Genomic DNA, 25114 nt, shown 5'->3' with positions numbered 1-25114 from the left:
GGTTCATAAGCCACCACTGCAGATGTCGAGCAGTGCCCTCCGAGATCTGAACGTAATCGGACAGATTCCCCTGATGTTGCGCCCACTGGAACTTTAGGTCCCACCGCAGAGCCCGCATATGCCATCTGGCATTATCGATCGGCAGGATGCAGGAGGCCATGAGGCCCAGCAGCCTCAGGTTCATTCTGACCGAAACCCAGGACAGAGGCTGAAAGATCGGAATCATAGCCCGATTATCCCATGCTCTCTATTCTGGAGGATAGACGGGAAACCGCGTCGTATCCAGAACCGCTCTGATGAAGAGGAGCTTTTAAGAGGGAATCTGGTGCGATTTCGGCACATTGATGGAGAACTCCAGCATATGCAGGAGGTCGACCATAGTCTGGAGGTGGGAGACGACTGCCTGGGGCGAGCCTGCCTTCAACAACCAGTCGTCGAGATAGTGGAAGACTGAAACCCCTGATCTGCGCAGATGAACTGCAACCACCGCCATCACTTTCGTGAACACCCGAGGGGCGCTGGTAAGACCAAAGGGGCGCACGGTGAACTGAAAATGCTCATGGCCTACTATGCAACTTCTCCTTCAGGAGGAACGATTGACGTCCCTGAGGTTCAAGATAGGACGCAGGCCCTTGTCCTTCTTTGGAACCAGAAAGTAGTGGGAGTAACAACCATGACCTACTACTTGGGACAGGAACGCGCTCGATGGCTCCCTTGGCCAAGAGAGCCATAACTTCTTGCTGGAGAAGGGCCAGGTGATCTTCCGACATGCGGTGGGACTGCAGTGGCATGGCCAGAGGGGTAGTCTCGAAGGGGAGGGAGTAGCCCCTTTGGACTATTTGCAAAACCCACCTGTCCGAAGTGATGGTGTTCCAGTGGGGGAGGTGATGGGAGGAGAGGCCCAAGGACTTGGCGGTAGTCGTGAGTCCTTCAAGTGTTCTAGGGTGTTGTTTGCTTTGTCGCCAAAAAGGCAACAGCCATCAAAGGGCATGTCCATCAGGGTGTTCTGGACATCCCCTGAAAAGCCAGTAGACCTCATCCAGGCATAGCGGCGAAGCGCTACACACGTCAAAATGGTCCTGCGAAGAGTCTCGGCGGTATCCAGCCCACAACGTATTGTAAACTTTGCTGCATCTCTCCCGACGGAGACAGCCTGGGGGAGCACTGCCCGGGCCTTCTCCGGACACTGAGTCAGCATGTGCGCCACCGTATCCCACACAGAGTGCAAATACCGGCCCAAGGGACACGCAGTGTTTACAGACCACAGTCCTAAGCAGGCGGAAGAGAACATTGTCTTGCCAAGATGCTCGAGCTTCTTGGATTCCCTTTCAGGTGGAGAGGTAGGGAAGGCGCTTTTGGATTTGGCGGCTTGGACCACCAAGCTCTTCGGGGTGGGGTGTTGGGGGGAGGAAAGTGGGGTCCCCCGGTGCCAGGTGGTGGCATCAGGCGATCATCCTGTCCACGGGAGCCCTCGTGTTGGGCCTGGACAACGTGCCCAAAAGGACGTCTGTGAGGGCCTTATTAAACGGCAACAGGGGCTCCAAAGAGCTTGCCGCCGGTTGAAGCACCTCAGTTAGGATGTTAGTCCTGACCACCACCGTAGAAAGCTCGAGGTTGAGAACCTCGGCCGCCCTATGCAACACCACAGCGTATGACGCTCCCTCCTCCGTAGCCACGGTAGGAAGAGACAACATGTCACGGTCGGGTGAAGTGTGAAGACCACTGGCTTACCCCAGTTCCTCTCTCCAGTCCTGGCTAGTATCAAGTTGGTCAGTTAAAGGGACACCTGACCCCTCCCAGTCCTCCTCACCCACCTCTGGCTGCCAATCGGGCTGAAAATGGCCAGGGTCCAACACAGGGACAAAAGAACCGATCGCGCCGGACCGGCTCAGTGTCCACGTCGGGATGGAGGCCGGGGGCGATGCCAAATATTTCCAATTTCTTCTGCAGTTCTTTCCCCTTCAGGTTGTCTCCCGTGGACCAGTGAGACGCAATAGTCTCAAGTATCTGGGGAATGTTATTTCCCTAAATTCTGTGGCCTGAAGCGACAGAAAGGGTTGCCACAATTCATTGTATTTAGGTCTCTCCCCGGCCAGAGTGAGTGACAGTTTTTCCATTCAGAGGACGTGCCACAGACTATGCAACCATCCAGTGAATGTCGGGGCATTGGAAGTACGCCAATGTGTGTCACAGATCCTAACGCTATTGCTATCTGCCTGCCTCTACGGGAGAGCAGTGGGTACATCAATGGGTTGGGGAGGCCAAGCAAAACATATGCTGGGAAGTGCGGAAGCTCTATCTCAAAGTGCTTGTCTACTTCATCTAAGACCTGGGTCCAGTATGCCTGTACATGCTCACATTCCCACAATAAATGTACTAGGGTACCCACTTCCCCACAGCCCCTCCAGCACAGCGCCTCTTGTGTGTTATACATTGCGTGCAGACGCTCCGGAGTATAGTACCAGTATGTGGCTATCTTCGTGAGAGTGTTGGTGAGCCCCATGTGGTATGCGGAATGTCGAGCCCTGTAGTAGATGTTATCCCACTCTTTCTGGCTGAGGACTCTACCGATCTCCCTCTCCCACCTCGCCTTACTAGGATTGGAGGTATGTGCTAGGCGCCCTTGTAGCATCTTATACAAATCAGAAATGAGTTTGTCAGATGTTCGGGTGATTAACCATCTCTCGTAAGGGAACAGGAGTCTATTTGCATGGGTACGGACGCTAGGTTGAAGCGCCTACTGCCTTACTTGTAGATATTAAAGTATGTCTGCCTCTGAGAGTCCATAAGTCTGCTTCAACTGGGGAAAAGGAAGGGCTCCTTCCGCACTACAGACCTGGTATAGGATGCGACATCTGGCAGGCCTCCATCTTGAAAAAGCCACTGACTCCGTGACAGGGGTGAAGTCTGGGTTATCCTGTAGTGGTGTTAGTGGGGAGGGAAAGGACGTAAGTTCGTGATTGATGTTACTAGCGTCCCACACCTCCAAGGGAACCCGTGTAATATGAGAGGCGTACAGATTAGGGGGTCTATGCGCTTTAAGGAGAAATGGGACACCCTGTAAGGGTCGCGCTGCTACCGCTTGGTCTTGAAAGAGACAGTGCTTCTCCTACTCCCACAGGCTCCACTCTACCATATACCGCAACTGGGCGGCCTGAAAATAGAGATGGAGGTTTGGAATTCCCAGTCCACCCCCCTCTGAGGCAAGCATAGACAACTCCCGTCGCATCCGAGGCTTCCGTCCATTCCAGATGAATTGTGCAAGTTCGGCCTGTGTCTGGCGTATCCATCCCACCGGGGGACGGAGAGGGATGGCTCGGAATAGGTATAGTATCTGGGGCAAAATGGTCATTTTGACCGCCGCGATTTTACCAAGCCATGATATATGGTAATGTTTCCACCTGCCGAGTTCTCGTTGGATCTTCTGATTCAGAAGGGAATAATTGGTGTTGACCACCTCAGGGAGTGAAGAGGCCGGTTGGATCCCCAGATATGGGTCTTAGTCTTGGCCCATTGTAGAGGGAGCAAGTCCTGCAGGCGCTCCCAGGTAGATTTCGACAGTGAGAGGTCAATGGCAACAGATTTATCTGTATTCACCTTAAAGCCTGCCGCGCGGGCAAAGGCAGCCAAGTCCTCCATACAAGCTGGCAGCGCAGTCCCCGGGTTGGCGAGAGCGATCAAGACATCGTTCGCGTACAGGCAGATCGTGTGGACATATCCGCCGAACTGTATGCCAGTAATGGCTGAGTTCTCGCATTCTCGCCGCCAGCGGCTCCATATAAAGGGCGAAGAGGAGGAGCGACAGGGGGCACGCCTGCCTCGTGCCTCTCTCAATGGGAAACCGAGCTGATGTGTGCCCGTTCACGCGAACCACTGCCGTAGGATACTTATAACAATTAAGCATATAGGTACAGAACTTCTCACCCATCCCCGAGCGTTCCAGTACCTGCGCTAGATGCGGCCAGTGAACACGGTCAAAACGCTTTCTCAGCGTAAATAGTGAGCAGCATATATTCTCCCGAGATTCGTGTGGCCTTCTCGATGAGGTGGAGAACCCGTTTGGTATTATCCGATGTCTGGCATTCGGGAATAAATCCCGCCTGATCTGGGTCTATAAGCCCCAACATGAGTGGGCCGAGGCGAGCCGCTAGTATGCTAGTTTATAGTTTCAGGTCAATATTGAGGAGAGATATCGGCCGGTATGCTCCACACTCCGTTTTATCTTTCCCTGGTTTGGCAATGATTGTGATTGATGCCTCTAAAAGATCGCTCAGGATTGCCCCTGGGTCAGCGAATTAGTTGAACAGCTTAGTGAGCAAGGGGGCCAAGGTGGCACAGAACGTCTTATAGTATATAGCAGAAAAGCCGTCCGGCCCTGGTGCCTTAGCCGGTTTAAGACGTGAGATGGCCGAAATTACCTCTTCCGTGCAAATATCCAGATCCAGGGGATCGGCCTGCGCTTGGGTGAGAACCGGCAGAGTGACAATCTAAAAAAGTAGTCCCGTCTGTGCCATCTAACGGGGCGCCGGAGTAGAGGGTGGCATAAAAGTCACGAAATGCCCCGGCTATCGCCTAATCTTCGGTAAAGCATGAACCATCTGCTCTACGGATTACTTGGACCCCCTGTTTTTGACGCGCCTCTCTCAACCGATGGGCCAAAAGGCGTCCACATCTATCCCCACCCGTATAGTAGGAGTGTTTTAAGCGCAGCGCAGTGAATTCCGCCCTGTCTTGATCAAGCGCCGCTAGTTGACCGCGCGCGGCTTTCAGCTGTTTCCATACCCTCGGAGCGCCCGTCCTCTGATGTATCCTCTCTAGTTCCTTAGTTTGTTGCAGCAGTTCTTTCCTCTTACGTTTGCGCTCAACTTTATCTGCTACCGCAATGGCAATGAACTCCCCCCTCACCACTGCTTTTAACGCTGCCCACTGCGTTGCCAGGGTGGTGTCCGGGTTACGTTATGGGAGAGGTACTCCGTAATGGAGGTCTGTATACGCTTAACAACATCTGCCCGATGAAGGAGCGTGTCTCGGAGGCGCCACACTCTAGAGGGTAGAGTTCTAGGTGGGAGGGTGAGGGTAGCAATGACTGGCGAATGGTCCGACAGAGAGGCCGCCCCTATCTCAACCCCAGCCGTGAGTGCACGGACCGATGCGGACGCTAAAAAATTGTCTAATCTCGCGTATGTCTTGTGTGCGTTGGAATAATATGAATACTCTCGCTCTTGTGGATGTAGGTCGCGCCAGAGATCACATAGGCCTAAGTCGCTAATGTGGGTGATCCCTAGAAATAGCGCCCGTTTGGTGAGAGCGTTGACTCGACCTGTCCCTATGATTATCAAAGACCAGGTTCAGGTCCCCCCTCCCAAAATGATGTGCCTATCTGTGGTGTCTGCAGCCTTCGCTAGGGCCTCGTGTAGGAATCTTTCCTGGCCTTAATTAGGTGCGTAGATGGCGCCGATGGTAAAAGTCATGCCAGTAATAGCAAAACAATAGACCAAGAGCCTCCCCTTGACTGCCGCTTCTTTTTGCAAAATCTCCCCCTGGAACCGCTGAGCCAGTAGAATCGCTACTCCTGCTGTCTTAGTAGGGCCAGAGGAAAAAAATTGGGTGGGGAATTTCGGGGATCGCAGGCGCTGGAGGTCTCTTGCTAAAAGGTGAGTTTCTTGTAAGAGGCAAATATCCGCCTGCATATTTTCTAAGCATGACAGGACTGCTCTGCGCTTTACCGGGTTATTGAGACCACGCACATTTAGGGTCACGATCTTTAGCGTGGAGGTCTGCATAATTAGTATTTAATCAGGACGTAAAAGTGCAGACCCCATGCAGCGTCCACCGTAAGGGGAGGCCTAGGTCTAGGAACCCCGCAAAAATGAAGTGTAGTCAAGAGCCCAGGGGCACCAGTTGTTTCTGAAGATCTAAGAAACGCGCGCCTTAGGTCCCCTAGCATACTCGGAAGACGTGGAACAACCCTCCCCCCCATCCCCTCCCCACCCCCGAACCCCAACCTCCCCCCCCCCCCCCCTCCTCAACCAGAAATCCCCCAACAGAAAAATTAAAGTTAAACAGACCATAGTCCATCATCTTCATAGGTGATTGGCAGTAATATAGCACGGGGTAATACAATCTAATCAATACCCTCCCTCCTCCCGCCGCCGACCAGGTAAGAATGACTAACAACCCTCAGTCTCAAGGGGCGCGGGCGGAGCATTCAGCTTGGATGAGATAAGGCTAAATCCGAAGCCACAGCTTCCACGGCAGCCCGCTGGCCGTCTTTGATCTCGGTTTTCGGGGGTTTCTTGACGCGGGGGCGTCTGCCCTGCTGACGCCATTGGGATGTCGGGCCTTCCGAACCCCCAGAGCGGGTTGTCGGTTCCTCCTCCTCCGCTTGCGGGTCAATCCTCCGCTGGCGGGTCAATACCCAACAGGTGACATGCTTCCTTCAGGGAGCGAAGCTGGTAAAGCTTGTTTTCTAATTTAAACACGATACGGAAGGGATGGCCCCAGCTATAGGGAATGTTATGCTGTTGGAGATAGGTTGTGACCGGCTTGAAGATTCAACGTTTCTGTAACGTGAGTGCTGACAGGTCCTGAAACAGGGTCGGCAATTGATTCTTGAAAGAAATAGGGTGCAGTTGCTGAGCTTTCTAGAGAATTTCCTCTTTTGTCCGAAAGTCTTGTATACAGACTAAGATGTCCGAGGGGGAGGGAGGGGGGGGGGGCGACGTGGCTCGCTGGGGTCCCACCCTATGTGCCCTATCCAGCCTCAGTTCTGCCTCCAGAGGCCGTCCCAAGACATGGTTGAAGAGTTCTCTTGTAAATTTTAACAGGTCTTTGGTGTCCTCCGACAACATCACCCCTCGGATTCGTACATTGTGCTGACGAGAGCGGTTTTCCAGGTCCTCTAGGTGCGTTTGCAAGTCCACCTGTTGATCGTGTATCCTTATTATCTCTTGCTGCAGTGCCTCGATCTCGGCGTCTCGACCCTCCTGCTTGGTCTTTAGCTCCACTACCCGTTCCCCAATGCCATCCATTTCTCTAGAACTTCCCGAATTTCCTCCGAAAATTCCTTCTTGAAGGTGTGGATGTCATCCCTTAAGGCCGTAAAGAGAGATTCCAAAAAGGATTTTGTGATGAGTTCCGTACAAACAGTCGCGGTCTCAGCTTGGTGGGCCTCAGCCGTCGACTTGTCTTTAGGTGGCGGGGACGACTGGGCTTTAGCAAATATCTCCTTCACTGTTTTTTCCTTGCGGACCCTCGTAACTGACATGACGCTCGCGTCGCAGACCTGGGTGCACCTTCCGAGAGAACTTTTCCTAGTCCTGAGTCGTCCCTGTTTCCGTGGTTTCCTCACGGGCCTGCTTCGAAAGTGCTATCTAAGCAATGTGGGCAGCTCGGTGGTTTGTTAGACTCTAGTGTGCTGTGTTGCGGGGCGCATCCCTTCCGGTCTCGCTCTGAGCTGGGTTGACAACCTCGGTACCAGGCCTGTCCCGCGAGCACCGGTCGTAGAGGATCTTCCCGCAGCACTGGGCTTGTCGCAGACTCTGCCGTGCCCCCTTGTAGTGCCTGCACCGGGCCGGGTCCACCAGTCACTCGCCACCGTGAGCTATCGCCAACCGTCTACTTCCCCAGGCCTCCTCCCAACTTTTTCGCAGGAGTGTTCTCAGGCAATTGGAGTGGGCCCTGCGCTGTTGGGGGCCACAGCCCGGCTACTTCGTCCCTCTGCCAGTGGGCCCGGAGTTGTATGTCCGGCTCCGCTTCTTGAAGCCTCCCCCAAGTGATCGCTGCAGCCCACTGCCGGCGCAACCCTGTTTCTGGTCGCAGCCTCTCACTTCATCGGCTGATTCCCAACTCTAGTCCCTCAGCCAGTATGGGGCCCTCGTGCACTCTGTGTAGGGGACGCAGGGTCGCAGGCAAACTCCCTACTTGCTCCCAGTTGTCTCCAGCAGCTCCACAGTCTGCTATTTCCAATGTCGGGGGGCCCCGCAGTGCTCTCTCCCGTAGCCAGCCGTGTCAATATAGTGCCTCACGTGCAGCAGGCCGCGCTGTTAATATCCGCCCGCTAGGCCGCCACACCGAACCTCACCTTTGCTCTGAATACCGGAGCCACAGACGCCGTCCACCACTCTCCACAGTGCTGCTGAAGCCGTCCGGTCCCCGCTCCACTCTCAGTAATCTCCACCAGCGGCTTTTTGAAAAGGCTGCGGCCGACCCACGGCTGCTCCTGTCTCCTCCGCCTCGAGGCTCTCAGCGGGGGCTCGCACTGATACGGCCGCACAGCTGTCGGTAGGTCCGCAGTAGCCTCCGGGCAGGTTTACTCCCGGCGCCTTGCGCAATACGCACAGGCCGGACCCACCGTTGCCGCGCCTTGCCTTGCGTAGCACTCCCCTGGGGCGGCCGCCACTAGACTCAGCAGGTCCTGGGTCCGGCTCCGCCCACTCACCGCTTCGCTATGCCAGGCCGCGCGTACCACCATTGCCGGAAAGCCCACGCTGCTAGTCGCCGGCCCCCACCTATGCCAGAGACCACGGGGGTGCCGGGCGGTCCATTGATCGGGCTGATGAAGGGCTCAGGATTGCTAGAGCTCCTGCTAGGAAAGACCGGCGGTGGGAGCTCGGAAAGACACATCCGCTCACGCCGCCATCTTGGCCACGCCCCTCTTGACTTTGTTTTTAGAGCTTACCTGCAGATTAGGTGTGTGACAGAGACCTCCTGCTAGAGTGGCTGTGGGAACATGGACATGATCGGGGCTTGGAGTGGGACTTGCAGTAATACCAGTGCTGCGTCTTCTTGTGCCTGGCAACAAAGCTTCGCCTCACATACCCTGACAGACTTCGGGTTCACACACAGTCCTCACAGGTCTTGAAGTCTCCCACAGACACTTGGTGGGGATCGGTCACAGACATCTGCTTGTGACAGTCCTTAAAGGACTTAAAACCGGTTGTTTTGGGGGGAGTGACATCCCTTGCATAGAGCTACAATTCCTGGGCAGGAATTCAGACACTCTATGTGGCAGGTTGCCATATCTAGCGGACAAGGCAACCTTTAGGTCATTAATCTTGTTGAGCCCTACCAAGTGCCCACTATGAAAAAAAGGTTGCTTTATATAGTCATCTGGTTGAAGATAAAGAGAAGTTTGCTAGTTATGGGCAACTATGTAGATTTTATGAGGGATGTGGAGTGCCTCTTTACAGCCTATGCTATAAATCAGCTCCCACTAACCATCAGTTTTTGAGTACCTTCTAAGCTCTACCATAGAAGATCCCTCAAAGGCCCCTTATTTAGTGATAAGCAAGAAAGTACTAAGCTAACAGTGGTCACTAAAGAAGAGACCAACCTATTACTGTAGCACAAACAACTATTTGCCAAATGAGGCATAACAGTCTCTATGCCTAAACCGATGTGCTATTCAGCCATTCTAAAGCCTCAGGGCTCACCTGCAACCTTACTCACCAGAACAAAAACCAAAACAATTAAGAATGGTTGCTAAATTAGAAATCACCTGACAACAAAAGAAGATATTGCTCTTACCACTAGCTGGAAAGGTTTGAGTCACTGCTTGATTTGCTTATAGTTACTTATCTTGGAAACAGCAGATTGGTCATGGCAACCAGGTGTATTACACAACAACAAAGAAACAGTGACAAATGGGCAAACCTCGACATCACTTCCCTAATGATAAAATACCATAACTTGAGAGTATAAAACATAAAACAGTTGGCTCAATAAAAAATCTACTCTTGGAACATAGCTGGTTGGTAATATTTTCAGACAAAAAAACAATGTGCTACTGTGCGGAAATGGGATGTGTTATATGGTGTGGCACTCTACGCCGGAATCAACAAAAACCTCACCTGCATGCTACAAAACATCCAGAATGCCGTCGCCGGACTAATTCTCAACATGCCACATCTCCCAGCACCTGCGCACACTCCACTGGCTCCCCATAGAGGCAAGAATCACCGTCTAGATTCTCACCCACGCTAGCCATAGAGACTTTGCAGAGCAATCAGTATAATGGGGGAATCTCCTTGCCAAATATTGAAGCGTATTACTGGGCAGAACACTTCGTATTACTGGGCAGAACACTTATCGCCGATAAATGACTAGCTTCACGCCCCAGTGGATCACCCCACGTTTAGACTGGAAAGAGGGATGATGGCTCAATGCACCTGTTTGCATTATATCTTGGGGGTAGAGGGAAAGAGAGACTTCTCTCAGCAACATGGGTTTCAGTGGAGGTTTGGGGAAGGGCGACCAAGGCGATTGGCTGGACTCACAAACCTACAAAACAGACCCCGATATGGCACTGCGCATGGCTAAAGGAGCTGCATAAGTTGAGGGGGTTTAAAAGGTAGGATGACATTGGCATCTCTGTACTGGGTGACTTGTTGAAAAGGGGAGAGTTTAAGTCCTTCCAGGCGCTGAGGGTGGACCATGGGCTGCATCACACCCAATACTTGAAATATGCGCAGCTGCGTCATGCTTGGAGGGCAGAGAAGGCGCTCTCATGTCCCCTTCCAGAGTATGCCCCGCTTGAGGGCCTCCTACTGCAGGAGTACTTCCTGAGCAAATTTGTCTCTGACCTATAAAACTTTGATTAATAATATGTCAGATGGACTAGTGAAATTGAGAGAAGCAAGGGAACAAAACTTGGGGGAAATGGACACGCTCGACTGGGAGACGGCCCTGATGCACCCCAGGGAAGTTGCAATTAAGTCCCGCCTTAGGCTCATTCAATACAAAATTCTGCATAGGAGTTATTATGATAGGCAGCGACTGCACAGAATGGGGTGTGCTAGTGATACTAACTGTCTGAGATGTGGGCATGTGAAGGGAGACTTATCATACTATTTGGGAATGTGGTGTAATCCAGGGATACTGGGCCAGGATCTTAAGAGAATTAAGCGACATACTGGAGACGGTTCTCCCGGTGGAGCCCAAATTGGTTCTCCTGGGATTAACGAATGATGTGGACCTGAATCGCCCACTTCTGATTTTTTAACATTGGCCTTGGTGGTGGCTAAAAGGGACATGGCCCGGGCGGGGGGGGGCTCCTACGCCTCCTCAGCTAGAGGATTGGAGACGGGGCATGGACATGTACATGGCAGCGGAAAGGGTCACCTACAAGGCCACGGGGTGCCCCAACAAATTTACCAGAGTATGGGGGAAATGGAGACGATATTATGGATTGGATGAAGGACTGTGAAAGTAGGAGGACAGGTCACTCTGTTATCCTGGTTGCATGCGGGATTTTCCCTGACTAATTTGTGTAATATGGCGACTGGTGGGGCATCTTTTTATTACAGTGTAGTAATACTGGTGGGACTATGGGTCTGGTGGGGGGGTAGGAGGGTGGATGGGGGGGCAAAGTATGGAGGATGGATTCATGTGACCTGCTTGTTTTGTTCATGCACTTTAAAAAAGCAAATAAAAATATATTTTTAAAAAGATTCTCACCCACGCACACAAAGCCCTCCACAACACCCGACCAGCATACCGGAACAGCCAACTCAAATTCCATGCTCCCCAAAGGCCCTTACAAGAACCCCAGCTCTCCCACACCGTGGACCCCCGCACCAGGAAGTCCAGATCGGGTGGCCGCTCCTTCTCCTTCCTCGCAACCAGAGCCTGGAACGCCCTCCCGCTCCACCTCAAACAGACAACATTACTCCCCATCTTCACGAGGGAACTCAAAACATGGCTCTTCGATAGACCTCCTCCTTGATGGACAGGATCCTGCAACCCCCTTCTCTCCCCCTCCACCCCAGCAGCTGGAGACCGTTAAGGGCGAGTAGTCACACTATAGAAACCCATGATTGATTGATTGTTGTGCAACCTCACAGTAGAATACATTTACTAACCCCTTTTAGGTCCAGTAGGTTTTTTGTCAGTAAAACCCTCAGCTCAACATAGAGTAGCTGTGACACTGTGCAGCAAGGTTTACATAGAGAATCAAGTGTAAAGCATTTAAATGTCACCAAACCAATTGAAGAAGTTGACAAAACACTCAAGGAATTAGACACCCAAAAAATAGGCTGTATTTTTATGAGAATTTAGACATTAGAACAAAAAAAAATCCACTGGAGGGTTTCGTATATATTGATTTTCCAAGCAACATTTACATCCAGCAATTTCGCTCAACCACAAGCAAGCAATGGTAAAGTCAACAAATTGATCATTGGCACGTCTCTCCAGGAGGGCAGAAATCATTCTGATGGAACAGGCTCCATGTGTGCCTGGGAAGGCACAGGTGTTCTTAAGGCAATAAAGTGCCAGCTTTGTAAAAGCTGTACACTGCAACAAGTTACAGCAATTTTGACTTGAGATACAAGTCAGTCTTAATGAAACGAGTTATTAGATACCTTGGTGAGCCCACTTTGGTCGCACCATTCAGGAGGGAGCACAGCGTAGGAGTCAGCATGTAATCCTGTACTCGCCAATTAGGCAACCAACACTTTCCACAGTGAAAACGGTGTTTTGGCAGGTTTACTGTTAGGACATGTAAACTACATGTCCTGCTTGTGTCATATGTTGCACCCTGCCTTTGGGCTTGGTAAGCCTGCCAGAGGGTTAACTTTAAACAGATGTACAGGGGATGTAGTAGTTGTGCCATTGCTTTTAATGACAAACATGGGATAGCAGTGTATGACTACGGGACTCGTTTTACTTGGGGTACCTCTAGGGTGGCACAAACAGTACTGTAAGCCCTGGGTACCATATACTAGGGACCTACAGGTAGGTTATCCATTTTCCATTGAGGACAGCCAATTCGACATACTCTTTAGGGTCAGGGCACTGGCACAGAGGTCTGGTTGACAGGCCTCATTGCACTCTCCGAGTTGAAAAACCAGCAGCATCAGTCGACAAACTTGGGAGCACACCATACAAAAAGAGGCATTTCCTTACAGCTGCCATACATTTCCATTTTGAGATTGTATGCCTGCAAAACACCTGGAACCAGACAATCAAACTTGGGTTTACAAGGTTACGAAAGCTTCTGTAATTGCGCCACCATGTTATCACAGCGGGATAAAACCATCAGAGGACTAACAACTTTCATTTTGACAAACAGGCACAGGAAAGGAAGGGGGGAAAAGGACACTAGCATCTAATAGGTGCTTCAGATGGCCTTACAAAACTGCTTTATTGCTCACACAATATTTATGAATTCACGCACACATTTATGAGTACCTATCTGCACACTGCCTATACACCCAAATAATTAAAAATTAATAAGATCATTTGTTACTTTACTTCCTCACAATCAAGCTCAAACGAACGCACCATCAAGATCACAGGGGACATTCATTTTAATCTAATGTGCAGCAATTCTGAGAATACTTTAATCCTGATTTAAGACAGTGTTTGAAATATCCCAGATACCTAAATTCTGCAACCAATGAAAAAACAATTTGATGATACACCAACTTGACTCATTCCATAGCATGGGACTACAAGCATTTTCAAAAGATAATCCAATTACACTCAACTATCAAAATCAAGACAGGTCAACTTGGACTATTCATTTGTGTCAAATGACCTGGTGAACCAATTGGAACGCTTTGAAATTGAAGACCACTTTGAAAGCAAACACTTTCCACAACAAGCATTTGCAATGCAATAGGTCACGCATTAGGAAAGTTTGAGCTATTGGTCTTGTAAATGACAATTTTTTTTATTTATGTTATGTTATGTTATGTTATTGAGTTTTTGTATAGCGTACAGCTACTCACAAGGAGTGTCCCGACGCTTTCCACCCTCAACTCGTATTGAAATAACACAACACAGCTAAAAACAGACAGCAAAACAGAACAAAAACAATGGGCAGTAAAAACAGACTAGGAGTTAAAAAGCCAGGTCTTCAGGCCCCTCCTAAACTGGAGCAAATTAGCAGTGCTCCGCAGAGAAAATGGAAGCAGATTCCAAAGCTGGGGGGCTCTGTAGCCAAAAGACCGCCCTCCCGCGCGGGCCTTCCTCACCCGTGGAACCACCGCTCTATGTGTTGGTTTTGAAAATAGCTAAATTAATAGCTTTGTTATTTACAATGCCAATAGTTATAACTTTAGCAAATGTGACACCTATAGCATTTGTAATGCAACATGTTTTGTATTTACGTGAATCTTTGGCATTCCTGGGAGCTAAAACGGTGTGATAACACCCCCCCTCTTCCACATTTCAAGTATATGCTATGAGATTAGAAACCTTCAGTCTGAAGGACTACAAGAGTTCCCTCCTGAGTGTCCCCACTGGACGCAAGCCTTTAATTGGTTGCATGTCCCTCTCCCCAAGTGCACTTTCCATGTCAAGTTGCACAATGAACAGCGCTAAACATAGCGTGCCACATGTGGCAAAGTGGCTATTAGTCAGATGAACTGGCGCTTTACTGCTTGATTTGAATGGCATTCTTTGCTGCTCATCCTAAGTCTGTGTGTTGACCCCATAAACGTTAATGTTGAAGGGAGCCCAATCGCCTACTGTTGATGGGAGCACTGAAAGACTTCTTGAATGCAAGAAAGTTACCATAAGGGATGCATCTTTAAAACCATCCTTTTCTTCATGGCCTAAACGCTATCGGACTGCCACATCAGGGGTTAATGTGCAAAAAATGTTTATTTAACAAACTTGGTGCTAAGTGTTGGCACCTAGAGAGGTCACATGTCCACAATTGTCCATAAAGATGTTCAGAGATCCATTAGCTGCTGAAACCGATCTTTCAGATGGGATGTCAAAGGCAGAAAGCTATGCCAAAAACGCCCCTTCTCCAAGAACATGGTTCACAGCCTCACCTAATAGATTTTTACAGTGCACATCATGCAAATGTAGTCAAGTAGCTACAGCAACAGTTAGTGGCCACTTAGTTGGAGGCTCCGAGGTTTACACATTTATAAGTGAAAACTGACAGTCACGACTGCGGAACTGTAGGCACATTACCAACCTTATGCTCCATCAGGTGTATTCTCTCATTCTTAACATGAACAGAAAAAAAAACACGAGGCCATCGTTTTTCCAGGTAGAGAGTACGTAGATTATTTTGCTACAATGCTACCACATTTACATTAAAATACCAATAGAAACCTGGGACAAGCTGTTCGTGCAAATAAGACTAGGCGTCTGAAAGCGTGGTGAAAAATACTAATGGAGCAAATAATGGAGCTACCCTGTGTCAATCTTCCAAGGGGGCAATTGTCCATGCATACCCTGAAACGGTTTTAACTTAAACTAATGTTTACACTTACTTTATTTACTAGTATATCCTACAAGGATTTCGTGGGGAGAAACGACTAAGCATGTTCATTATGTGTTTTGGGGACTTTCTCCCCCCCCTATTTGCTATCAAACGCATTTAAGGCCAACATTTGGAGCCGTGTATATACACACACAGCCTTTAGAAGAAACAAATGGAATAAAAAGGCACCAACTCGCAGTGAGGTGGAGTAAGTTACGATGGGGGCGGGTGGGGTCGATTTGAGCTTAAAAAATAAAAATAAAAAAAGTGCTGTTCTTACCAATCACTCTTGCAAAAAAAGAATACTGCATTAAATATACACACACTTGAACGTTAAGAGGCACCGATTCATTTCAAAGAAAGAACACAGCAAACTTGTTAACCTCTTCCAATTTTGTGAGATTCAAAGTTCTCAGTTTCAGAACCGAGACAGAACTTGGTTCCTTTGACAGCTTCGTGGACCCCATCACCGTGACTGCAGACACACGGAGGTACAGGTGCTACGCGCAGGCCCTGCTCGCCCTCCCCGCCTCCTGTACCTGGAAAGCAGCCCTCTTGCCCTCGGGGGCGCCTGGGCTCTCGTCGGCCTGCTCCTCCTGGCTGTGGTTCACCTCTGCTGTGACGCCCTCTGGCGGGGGGTCCTGCCCCGCGTCCGGTTTCCCGCTCTCCTCCTCCTTGGCCTCCTCCTGCTCGCCCTTCTTCCGCGGCAGAGGCGCCACGCTGGCCCTGCCCCGCGGCCCTCGCCCGCCCCCCGGCGGCAGGGTGAAGAGACAGCGGTCGGAGACCAGGGAATAGAAGGCGATGGGGCGGGTGAAGCGCACCTCGCTGCTGCCCCCGGGGGAGCGCAGTATGGCCACCCCGGGGGGCAGCGGGGGCACGAAGGGGCGGCTGGGGCTAAACCCGCGGCACCCTAGGGTGCGGGGGCCCAGCGAGCACTGCACGCTGGCGTCCACCCGCGGGTTCACCTGCACCCCCATCTCCCGGGTGTTGGCGCGGTGGAGGCGCGGGGTCAGGCCCGGGTTGACCTGGGAGAGGATGGCCTTGAGCTGGGCGCGCTTGAAGTTATCCAGGTAGTCGGAGGGCTCGGGCAGCGCGGGAGGCGGCGGGATATACACGCCGCTCCCCTTGCTCTGCTTCCAGCTGGGCTGATGGGGGCGGCCCAGCTGGGGCTGCTTGAAGGGCCCCCCATAGCTGGGGTAAACTGTGTACGGCGGGTAAACAAACCCCGCCATCACTGCCGTATCTTGCGTTCTCTTTGCTAGATTGGTAGCAGCACCAGGTCCGGCTTATATCGGCCCAATAGGCCCAGTCACATGAGTGGAATAATTGACCAAAGGTGGGGCGATGTGTTGTGGCCAGTGGACCACTCTAACTCCTTGACAGACGGGCAGGTTTCCTCTTTCTCCCTACTACGAACTCTTCAAACATTCAGTGATTCTTTCCTAAGCGTTAACGTAACCATGAGAAGTATCCAATGAATACTCGGGTATTGGCTTTATAAGTCGTGTACAACTCACCCTTGCCCCTTTCGACATGTCCCCCACAACCACGTTCCAAACTCGGGCTTTGTACACATCGTTATTTTCATGTGTGTTCTTTCAAGTTAACAATTTCCAGAAACATTTATGTATCAATTTACATTTTACATGTTGTTGGACGTAAAGTGTGGACCTGGAATATGTTCTTCTTGGCGACAATATGAGAGTAGTGACTAAAAAAAGATCTGAAATATGTATGGTTTAACAATGCAGCTAATTATTTGCTATGTGGAACGTGTATCCTGCTACGTCCTGGCACAACTAGAGGCAAGCATGCGCGTGTAACTTCAACCTTTACCATTCATAATGTGTTTTTGTAAGCCATCGTGTGTGCACTAAATACGAAAGAAGCTGAAAGGATGGGAGCGAGTTTCGTCAAATCTTTAGGAGAGCCCAGGTCATATAAACAGGTCCATTGAGGCCGGATGATGGACAAAGATCTTCACGTTGCACTGTACAAGTACGTAAATGAAATAAATAAAACTGTGGAGCACGCAGTTGAGGTTCTGTTCTTTTCCTGTATTTGGCGCACGTTGGCCTGGAGCGCAGAAGAGACGCGAGAGGGCAGGAGCGTGACGCCGTGAGCGTGCACGTTGGCGTTCCCTGCGGCTCGTGACAGTGGCGGCGCCTGCAGTCTTCGCCCACTGTACTTGAGGAGTGCTGTGAGACGAGGAAGAGTATAGCAGACCCGGTGAGGGGGGGCCTCGGGGCACATTGCCGGTGCCCGCCCTCCCCCAGTGATGGAAGCCATGCGTGTGCCCAGTGAGCGGGGTTGGGAGTGTGTGTGTGCGCGTTGGTGTGTGTATGTAGGCGGGGGGGTGGCGCCGGGGGGGGGGGGTGCGCTTGTATGTGCCTGCGTGTGTTGTACCTGTGTGTGTGCCTGCCTGTGTGTACGTGTGCCTGTGTGCAGGGGTGTGGGGGCTGGCTGTGTGAGCACGGGAATGTAAGGCACGAGAGTGGCACGGCGACGTGCGCGCTCACGAGGTCAAATCTGAGCAACTCTGCGCTCGTGCACCCTCTCGTGTCCACATTCCTAAATACGGGCCACAATAGGTCTGAAGCAGACACCTTCAATGCTTACGCATTGAAGGTAGGTCTGCTCGACCTAAAAAAGGATGCCTACTTCTAATTAGCAGGGCAAGCGAGCGGTACTCAAAATCTAAAGCAAATAAAATGAACACTACAAGCATGGCAAAACTTTCAATATGGAAAAAAACACTCTGCACCTAGCCTACCAATTTTCCATGGTAAATTCCTCCACAAAAGAGGTCCTCTCCACTCAAAACATTGGAATCTAATTTTATTAGTTTTGCTCGGAAAACTATTAAAACCTCTACAAGTCTCACAGATTAATACAGAATTTAGGAGACAATACCAAATTATCTGGCACAATCTCTATTAACAAGGGCCTAATACAAGATGGTCTTGGCACCCTCGTATGTGGCAGATATTGGTACATTCCTAAGCAACCAGTGAGCTTGCCTACCCAAACTAAACAAATAAAGATTATGCAAAACGTAGACAAAAGCTGTGTTGAATTAAACCAGGGTTGATCTAAAAAAATAATGTACACCTTAGAAGAATACTCCTTCATTAACAATTTAGAGATCAGCCATGACCAGACAAAAATTGGCCACACTAGCAAGCCTCCTACGAACGGAAACTTAACAGAAAATATTATAGTGAGTACATTCTTACAAATACCTTGGAGTCCAATTATAATCATGTTGTTCTATAAAAGCGCACTTTGTTTTTCTGCAAAATAAGAGTTCACCCTTAACATCAGTATTTCATAAACTACTCAGTAACATGGTCAGCCCCTTTAAGAACCTACAGTTAGAAAAAGAACAAAGATTCTGTCATCATTAACTTATGGCCTGAAAGCCTACCGAGCCAATATACTACCTGATTTAAACAAATAAAATGCAATCTCTTCAGAACTCGGTTTTGATCGTTTCAGTCATCAATGCAAGAGGTAATCAATCTGAAATTCCAGCTTCGAGAGCAATACAGAACAGAATGCAACAATTCTCGGATACTTGTTCAGGTTGAGGCAAGCTGAACATAGAGCTCTTAAAGAGGTCTCAACGTGAGAATTTGAACCAACCTACTATGAAATAGTAAAAGCTATAGAATCTATGATATGCATAGCCACTGGACCAATTGAAATATTTTTACACATATGTAAAGGCAGAGTTGATCACAGCTTATGTTTTTTGTTTTTATAAAAAACACTCTTGAAATGTGGAAAAAAAGAAAAAAGAAAAATCAATAAAGCCAATAAACCTAGACACGCCAGATAGAACGGTTAACACTCCAATAAATGGTTGTTCGCACAGAGCACCTTGATGAGAGGTAAAGAGATACAGACTTTCATGTACAAAACTTCTGATGCAGTGATGTCAGTCTTCATGTACAGATCATAATTTTAAACAAGCATTTGCAATGCAACAGGTCTCACATTTACAAGAGTATGAGCTATTGACACTGCAATGGACAATGCCTTTTGTTTTTGCTTTTTTAAACATAAATTAATGGCATTGTCATTTACAATGCCAATAGCTTAAACTTGCGTAACTGCGAGACTTATTGCATTGCAAATGCTTGTTTAGGACTTGTGCCCTGACTGGATGCATATTTCCTTTTCTAAAAACAATGCTCAAGATTTTTTTTTAAATGTAATACCCGAACAGGAAGGGAATATACTATAGCATGTTTTAGAGAACAGCAACGTGCACAAAGGCATGTACAGTTCATGGAAGTGAAATTGGTACGGCGAGCCTCTATCGGCATGGTACAGAAACTATCGACGAGAATTAAACCTAGGTTGCTGGCCACGTTTCTGGTAGGGAGCTCATTTGCAAGGCAAATGTTAAATGTTTAAGTCAGAGTTAAAGTGAACACATTAGTTAAGCCGTGAATTTTTAATAATTACAAAAGTAGTATGGTTACAGTGAGGGCTCATGTAAATGTGATCCCACTGATCCCACTGATCTCGGGTTGCTCTCCCTGGGCAATTTTGAAAGATTGAATTTGCTTGACCCGAAATGAAAGGCTCAACGAACGAAAGAAATAATGGAGCGGACCGCTTCTGAGAAACTGCAGAATGCAGGTAGAGTGGGCAGGGGAGAAGCTGTGATCTCAAAAACAAAATTAGAGTTCAGATAAACTTCCAAAGTGTTTGGTATTTTAACTTTTCACTCAAATACAGAATACAAAGGAAAGGTAAAATCTTCAATATTGTCAAATGATATTCATTAAAAGCAAGCAGCAAAACATAGCTGTTTAAAAGACTGTAAATGTTTAGAATTCCGTCGCATGGACCATTTCATTTTAGGAATTAATGACAGCCACTACAGCACTGACAATGTGGCCTTTTGTAAGAATCTTTAAAGACCTATAGTCACCGATAAATCGAGTGCGTGAATGTACCACAGCAACAAAACCAGCGCAATATCCTTGGTGCAACAACATTAACTGTTGCATGGCTAAACACTTATAAGGTCCCAAAGGCGAGACCTATTGGCTATGCTAATGCTTGTTTATGAATGTTTTGATTAAGGCAGTTATGTTAACTAAAGCAGTCTCTAGGCTAGACTAAAAGGAGAAATAGAAAGTGCTGAGGGGATGACTTAAAATGATGGAGAAATTGTAAGTTTAAGGAGAGAAAGGTCAGGCGAGTGGGACTACAACAAAAACAATGAGAAAGGATGAAGTCAGCTAGTTAGTCATGGGCAATAATTTCAAAACAAAACTCTGAGCCAATAGTCAACAACTGACAGAACGGATGAAAGACCAGACACATACTTTAGCAGTCTCAACGTATTAATAATGCTTTCATGATTGGCAAGCCTCCTTTAATCTCCTCCACAGTTTAAGGAGATGAGCAGCAATTTTCAGACGCTACTGCTTCTCAGGAGTCCTAGCAGTATCAAACTTTAACTAGTTAGTTATCAATAGAACATTTTATCCCGACAAGTGCCGACACTTCCAGAGGCACCTTAACCAACCATAATATTTCCAACCCAGCACATCTCTGGTTTCTGAACAAGGACACACCATCACGCTGGCACAGCCAGTGTTCTTACTAACCTGGTCTAGACCGAGCCAATGTTGACACCACCCGCTTTACCCAAGCAGACGTAGGCATCTAACCAGCAACAACTCCATATATGCGTGAAGATATGTCTAGCTGTAGGAAGCTGACCACAAATGAGGTCTTCCGTGGATTTCCTTGGTTAACTATTTGAGTTTTAATAAAGCTGGTGTGCAGCTGAAAGAAGGCACTCCTTTAAGAGTGTTACTTCTCTCAACACCGGTTTGCCAAACATACAATGTCATACTGGCTCCTTATTCCTCTTTATTCGTTCAGGTTCAGTCTCAAACTGTAGAATAGGTACCAGCACCACCCCCCATGAACTGCCTTGCAAACACAGGTCCCTTCTGCAGAATGTAGCTTTCAGTGGCCATGAGGAAGTGAAGTCAAGTACAGCTGAAAGGACTGCGTAGCCGAGTAAAGAGGCAAAGGCTTTTCTTAATGGATTCATCTAGTCAAATGTGCCACCCACAACACCAAAAAGTTTTCAAGCCTTCTTGTGCACTGCCAACTTGCAGGGTTCTAGGAAGAAGTAGAAAAAGTTACTTTAGCTTGCCAGAGCAATATGCCAAAATGCCAAGTAAATTAAAAGCAGGAACTGAGCACCTAACCCAAACGTTGCAACATAGATGCTTTATGAAAGAGACAGTTTCAGACCTGCGATCATGTATTGCCTAAAGTCTTCCGTTGCTCTACACAGGAATGAGTGTGCTGCCACATGAGTGGGCCTAGAATTGAGGAGTAGCAACGAAACAAAGCTGGTCAAAAATCCAAATGTTTTGTCCATGAAAGTCTTTGAAAATAGAGGGTTTTATTTAATACCATTAGACGTTGAGAAGCTATCTGAAACTGTAGAACAGTACATTTTATAGGGAGGTAGAATAGAGATCCTAAAACGTCATAAAAAATATGAATAATTTGCATGAAACATGTCCATTCATAGAAGCCAGTCACACTTCAGAACAAGTCGGGCGGTACACTATGATAAACACAGATTTTTACTGTAAGCCACACCCCTAATTACACTAGCCACGCCCCTTTGAGAGACCCCCAGTTTTTTTCATCCCACTCATAGCCCTTCCTAAAACCCCTCTCATGCGCCCTACTGGTCGTATAATACATATTAACATTGTTTGCCAGTCAGCGGGACTACTGGAAAACCAGAAGCTAAAATCGCTGCCAGCCCCCAAATCTTACTGACCAAGCTACGTCCTTGGTCGCTTGTCAGCTCTATAAAACAATCTTTGGAAAGAAATAGGGTATATGTTGAAATTGCTTTTCTTAGTGGGCAACAGTTCAGTCCCATCAGGAATTCGACCCTCCTCCTACACAAGCTCAGCATCAACAGAGCCCCAGAGTTGGTGGCGTAACGCGCGTGCTACCTCACTTGTCTCGCTACCTTTAAATAGCCTGACTGGTGGCAGTTATACATCTGACCGCGGAGAAGGTACGAAATATGAGCATTTACCGCGGCATTCTAAAAACAGATTTGATGTCCAGTGGGGTGACCGTGAGAGATAACGACAAGAAAGAACGAAATAAAACACATTTTCGGAGGAAAACGTAACAAAACGTGTGGCGAGCCGGTCTGAAATATTTACTGGGCGAGATCAAAGCAATAAAGGGGTTTTGAAAAGCCATAAACCTTGAAGTTGAATCACATGAGGCTTTCGAACAGTTATTAATTTCAATTTAGGGATGGTGTTCCAACTGCTCGTGAAAGGCTCTGACACAATCCAGACAAATTGACCCCTGGGCCCCCAGATTACCCATCCCTTCGAGACACTGATGATAAACCTACAGGGCAAAGGTCATTCATTGCAGATACAACAAGATCAGAGCACCATTGCTATGTTCTCGTTAACTGAGCTTTGTAGTATTGGCAGGGCGTGCTCTAAGTAGGATCTAGCCCACACTCTGACACCACTCATGCCCTGGGGCCTCTATAGCTCTCCCCTAGGGTTAGCCCTCTTGTGTAGCTCACAGTGCCCTTTCCAATGGACTGGGAAGCATTGTGCTGCGTTCCAGGACAGTGGTGACGGTTGGGGCCAACTCTGCTACCCGTTTCTGTATTGAACTTTCAAGCAGAAGGCTTTCGGGTTATTGCAGAGATCCTCTGGCTGATGCTTACTTATAGAGTTGATTGTTAGCTCCGCACTTGGACATAATTTGGGACACATAGCGATTAATGAAAGTGGCATAGCAGCAACCTTGGGACTCCACCTTCTGAGACTTTACATTGTGCAGGATGGCGATAGGTAGGGGCAGTTCCCGGAGCACTCTTAGAGTGCGACTCACTAAATTGCTGTCTAGCCACGCCCCTACCTAGGCCAATGGGTGTTAACTACTTAACACCAACAAGAAAAAAAAAACATTGGCTGTGCAACATCGCGGAAGTCAGGCAGCCTTTGTTGGGACGTGGGCAGGGCCTGCAAAAGAAAGAGGAAGGAACTGCCGGGAGAATGTCCGGAACCCTGCCGCCTGAATGCTGAAGTCCCTGGCCCCATCAGAGGGACCGTGCGAAGACTGCATGGCACCAGAGGCAACACGGGGATCCCGAGTGCTGAGGAGAGCCCCGCGGCGTGCCAGGAGATGAGCAAGGACCGAGCCGGTAAGTGAGAGCTTGCAGGCTGTGTGAACACAAGTTGCGTGCACTTGCTGGGGGCGGGCGCGTGGGCGCGCGTGTGTGTGCGTACGTGCGTGTGTGTGCGTACGTGTGTGTGTGTGTGCGCGCGCATGTGTGGCTGTGTGTATGTGTTTATGTGTTTATGTGTTATCCGCTTCCTGGCAATGTGGGACAGGAGATGTGCACGGCGTGTGGGTGAACGTGCGCGCTCACATGGGAGAATCCCATGTGCGTGCCCATCCCGTGTCTCACATTCCCAGGAAGTGAGTAACAGTAGATGCCCGCTTGACGCGGTGCTTCGCACTGCTACACCAGCTCGACCTAAAAAACATCAGTACTCCAGAACTATGTGTAAGATCATGTTCATATCACCAAGACCTGAATAAAATGAACAGACCTTGAATGCTGTTCCAGCCATACAAGCTTCCTGCTGTTTTCAAGAATTTGAAACATTATTAAGTCTAACCAACACAAGTCAGGACATGTAAAACATTGTAAATATCTGTATTTCTAATGGAGCGAGTACGCGCATCCATTTTTTGTTTGTTCTACAAACATACCTTTTGAAGAAAGTTGGGCTTTAATTTTGTCCAGCTCATTCTGAAAGACAGCAGCAATATAAATGTGTAAATGAGAGCAACTTTGTAAAGAAAGTACAACTTTTCAACACCCACATAAAATTGATCACAGAACCAGATTCATGAACACATCAGAAATACATATGAAATTGTAATGTTTCTCTACTGTCAATGAGTTACACAGTTGGACCTTTGTATATTTTAAGTCTTCTGTCAAGGACAGACAGCCATCCTGAACTACTTGTTGCAAAATATAATACTTTTTTTTAATAGATTATTCAGTTTGCAGCAGCAGACTAACTTCAATGCATGAACAAGGTAAAGCAATGACCATTGCAATGAAATTAAAAAATGATAGGGTAGAGCAGAAAATGGATACCATTCTCAGATTTGAAAATATATTTACAGTAGTAAATGGAAGGGTAAATAGAGAAGCTTTGATACAATCAAAAGAACTTTGATGTGTATTAAAAAATACCGAGTTAAAAATGTTTAGCAGTAACAATTCTTCAGAGAAGCACCACCTCAACTAAACCTTTGCTGATGATTTTGCTCCGGACATCAGCTCCCCTATAGAGCCCTGCTAACAGCACCATTACCGGACAATGGGTGTAGATCCTGCAACTGGATTTGCTTCAGAGAAACAAAGTGAATTGAGTCATCTGACAATGGGCCTTATGACAGTGCATCCAGCTTTGCCTCTCAATTTTGCTGGACTTATCCATACGTAAAAGATATTCATATTGGTGTATATATAGTTTATCAACATAAAGCCTTTAAGGTCATGGTAAGTGCGCCAAGGAAATAGTGAAATATAGTAAGCTCAGCTTGCATTAATGCTAGTAGTTCCAATCTTAAAATGTGCACAAGTATTTCCAAAATTATTTTGTTGCAATTTAAAATGCCCACACAATGCTCCTTTAAACATTAAATACCATTTTTCCACAGCATCATTTAAATAGGCATGTATATATATATATATATATATATATATATATATATATATATATATATATATATATCTTAACATACATGTCTTGTTTTTCACTG

The 25114-nt window shown here is 48.2% G+C and overlaps 2 protein-coding genes across 2 annotated transcripts in view; both read right to left on the bottom strand.

Moving 5' to 3' along the window:
* Window positions 1-25114, bottom strand: part of TRAIP (TRAF interacting protein) — a 241531-nt gene that overhangs the window by 108304 nt on the left and 108113 nt on the right. The window contains exon 4 of the mRNA XM_086936803.1: window positions 24047-24086. Coding sequence (XP_086792929.1) covers window positions 24047-24086 — 40 coding nt within the window. The remainder of the gene's footprint in view (window positions 1-24046; window positions 24087-25114) is intronic.
* LOC147692580 (zygote arrest protein 2.L-like) lies at window positions 15727-16458 on the bottom strand. The gene has a single exon (XM_086937560.1). It carries the CDS (start codon window positions 16456-16458, stop codon window positions 15727-15729), a length of 732 nt encoding a protein of 243 aa, XP_086793686.1.

Source organism: Lissotriton vulgaris, chromosome 9 (assembly GCF_964263255.1).
Source record: "Lissotriton vulgaris chromosome 9, aLisVul1.2, whole genome shotgun sequence".
NCBI lineage: Eukaryota > Metazoa > Chordata > Amphibia > Caudata > Salamandridae > Lissotriton > Lissotriton vulgaris.
The sequence above is the reverse complement of the archived record's forward strand: the minus strand, read 5'-3'. Positions and strand labels throughout refer to the sequence as shown.

Bases quoted from the DNA above. Each gene is read 5' to 3' on its own strand.
- LOC147692580 (XM_086937560.1), bottom strand. From the start codon at position 16,458: ATGGCGGGGTTTGTTTACCCGCCGTACACAGTTTACCCCAGCTATGGG.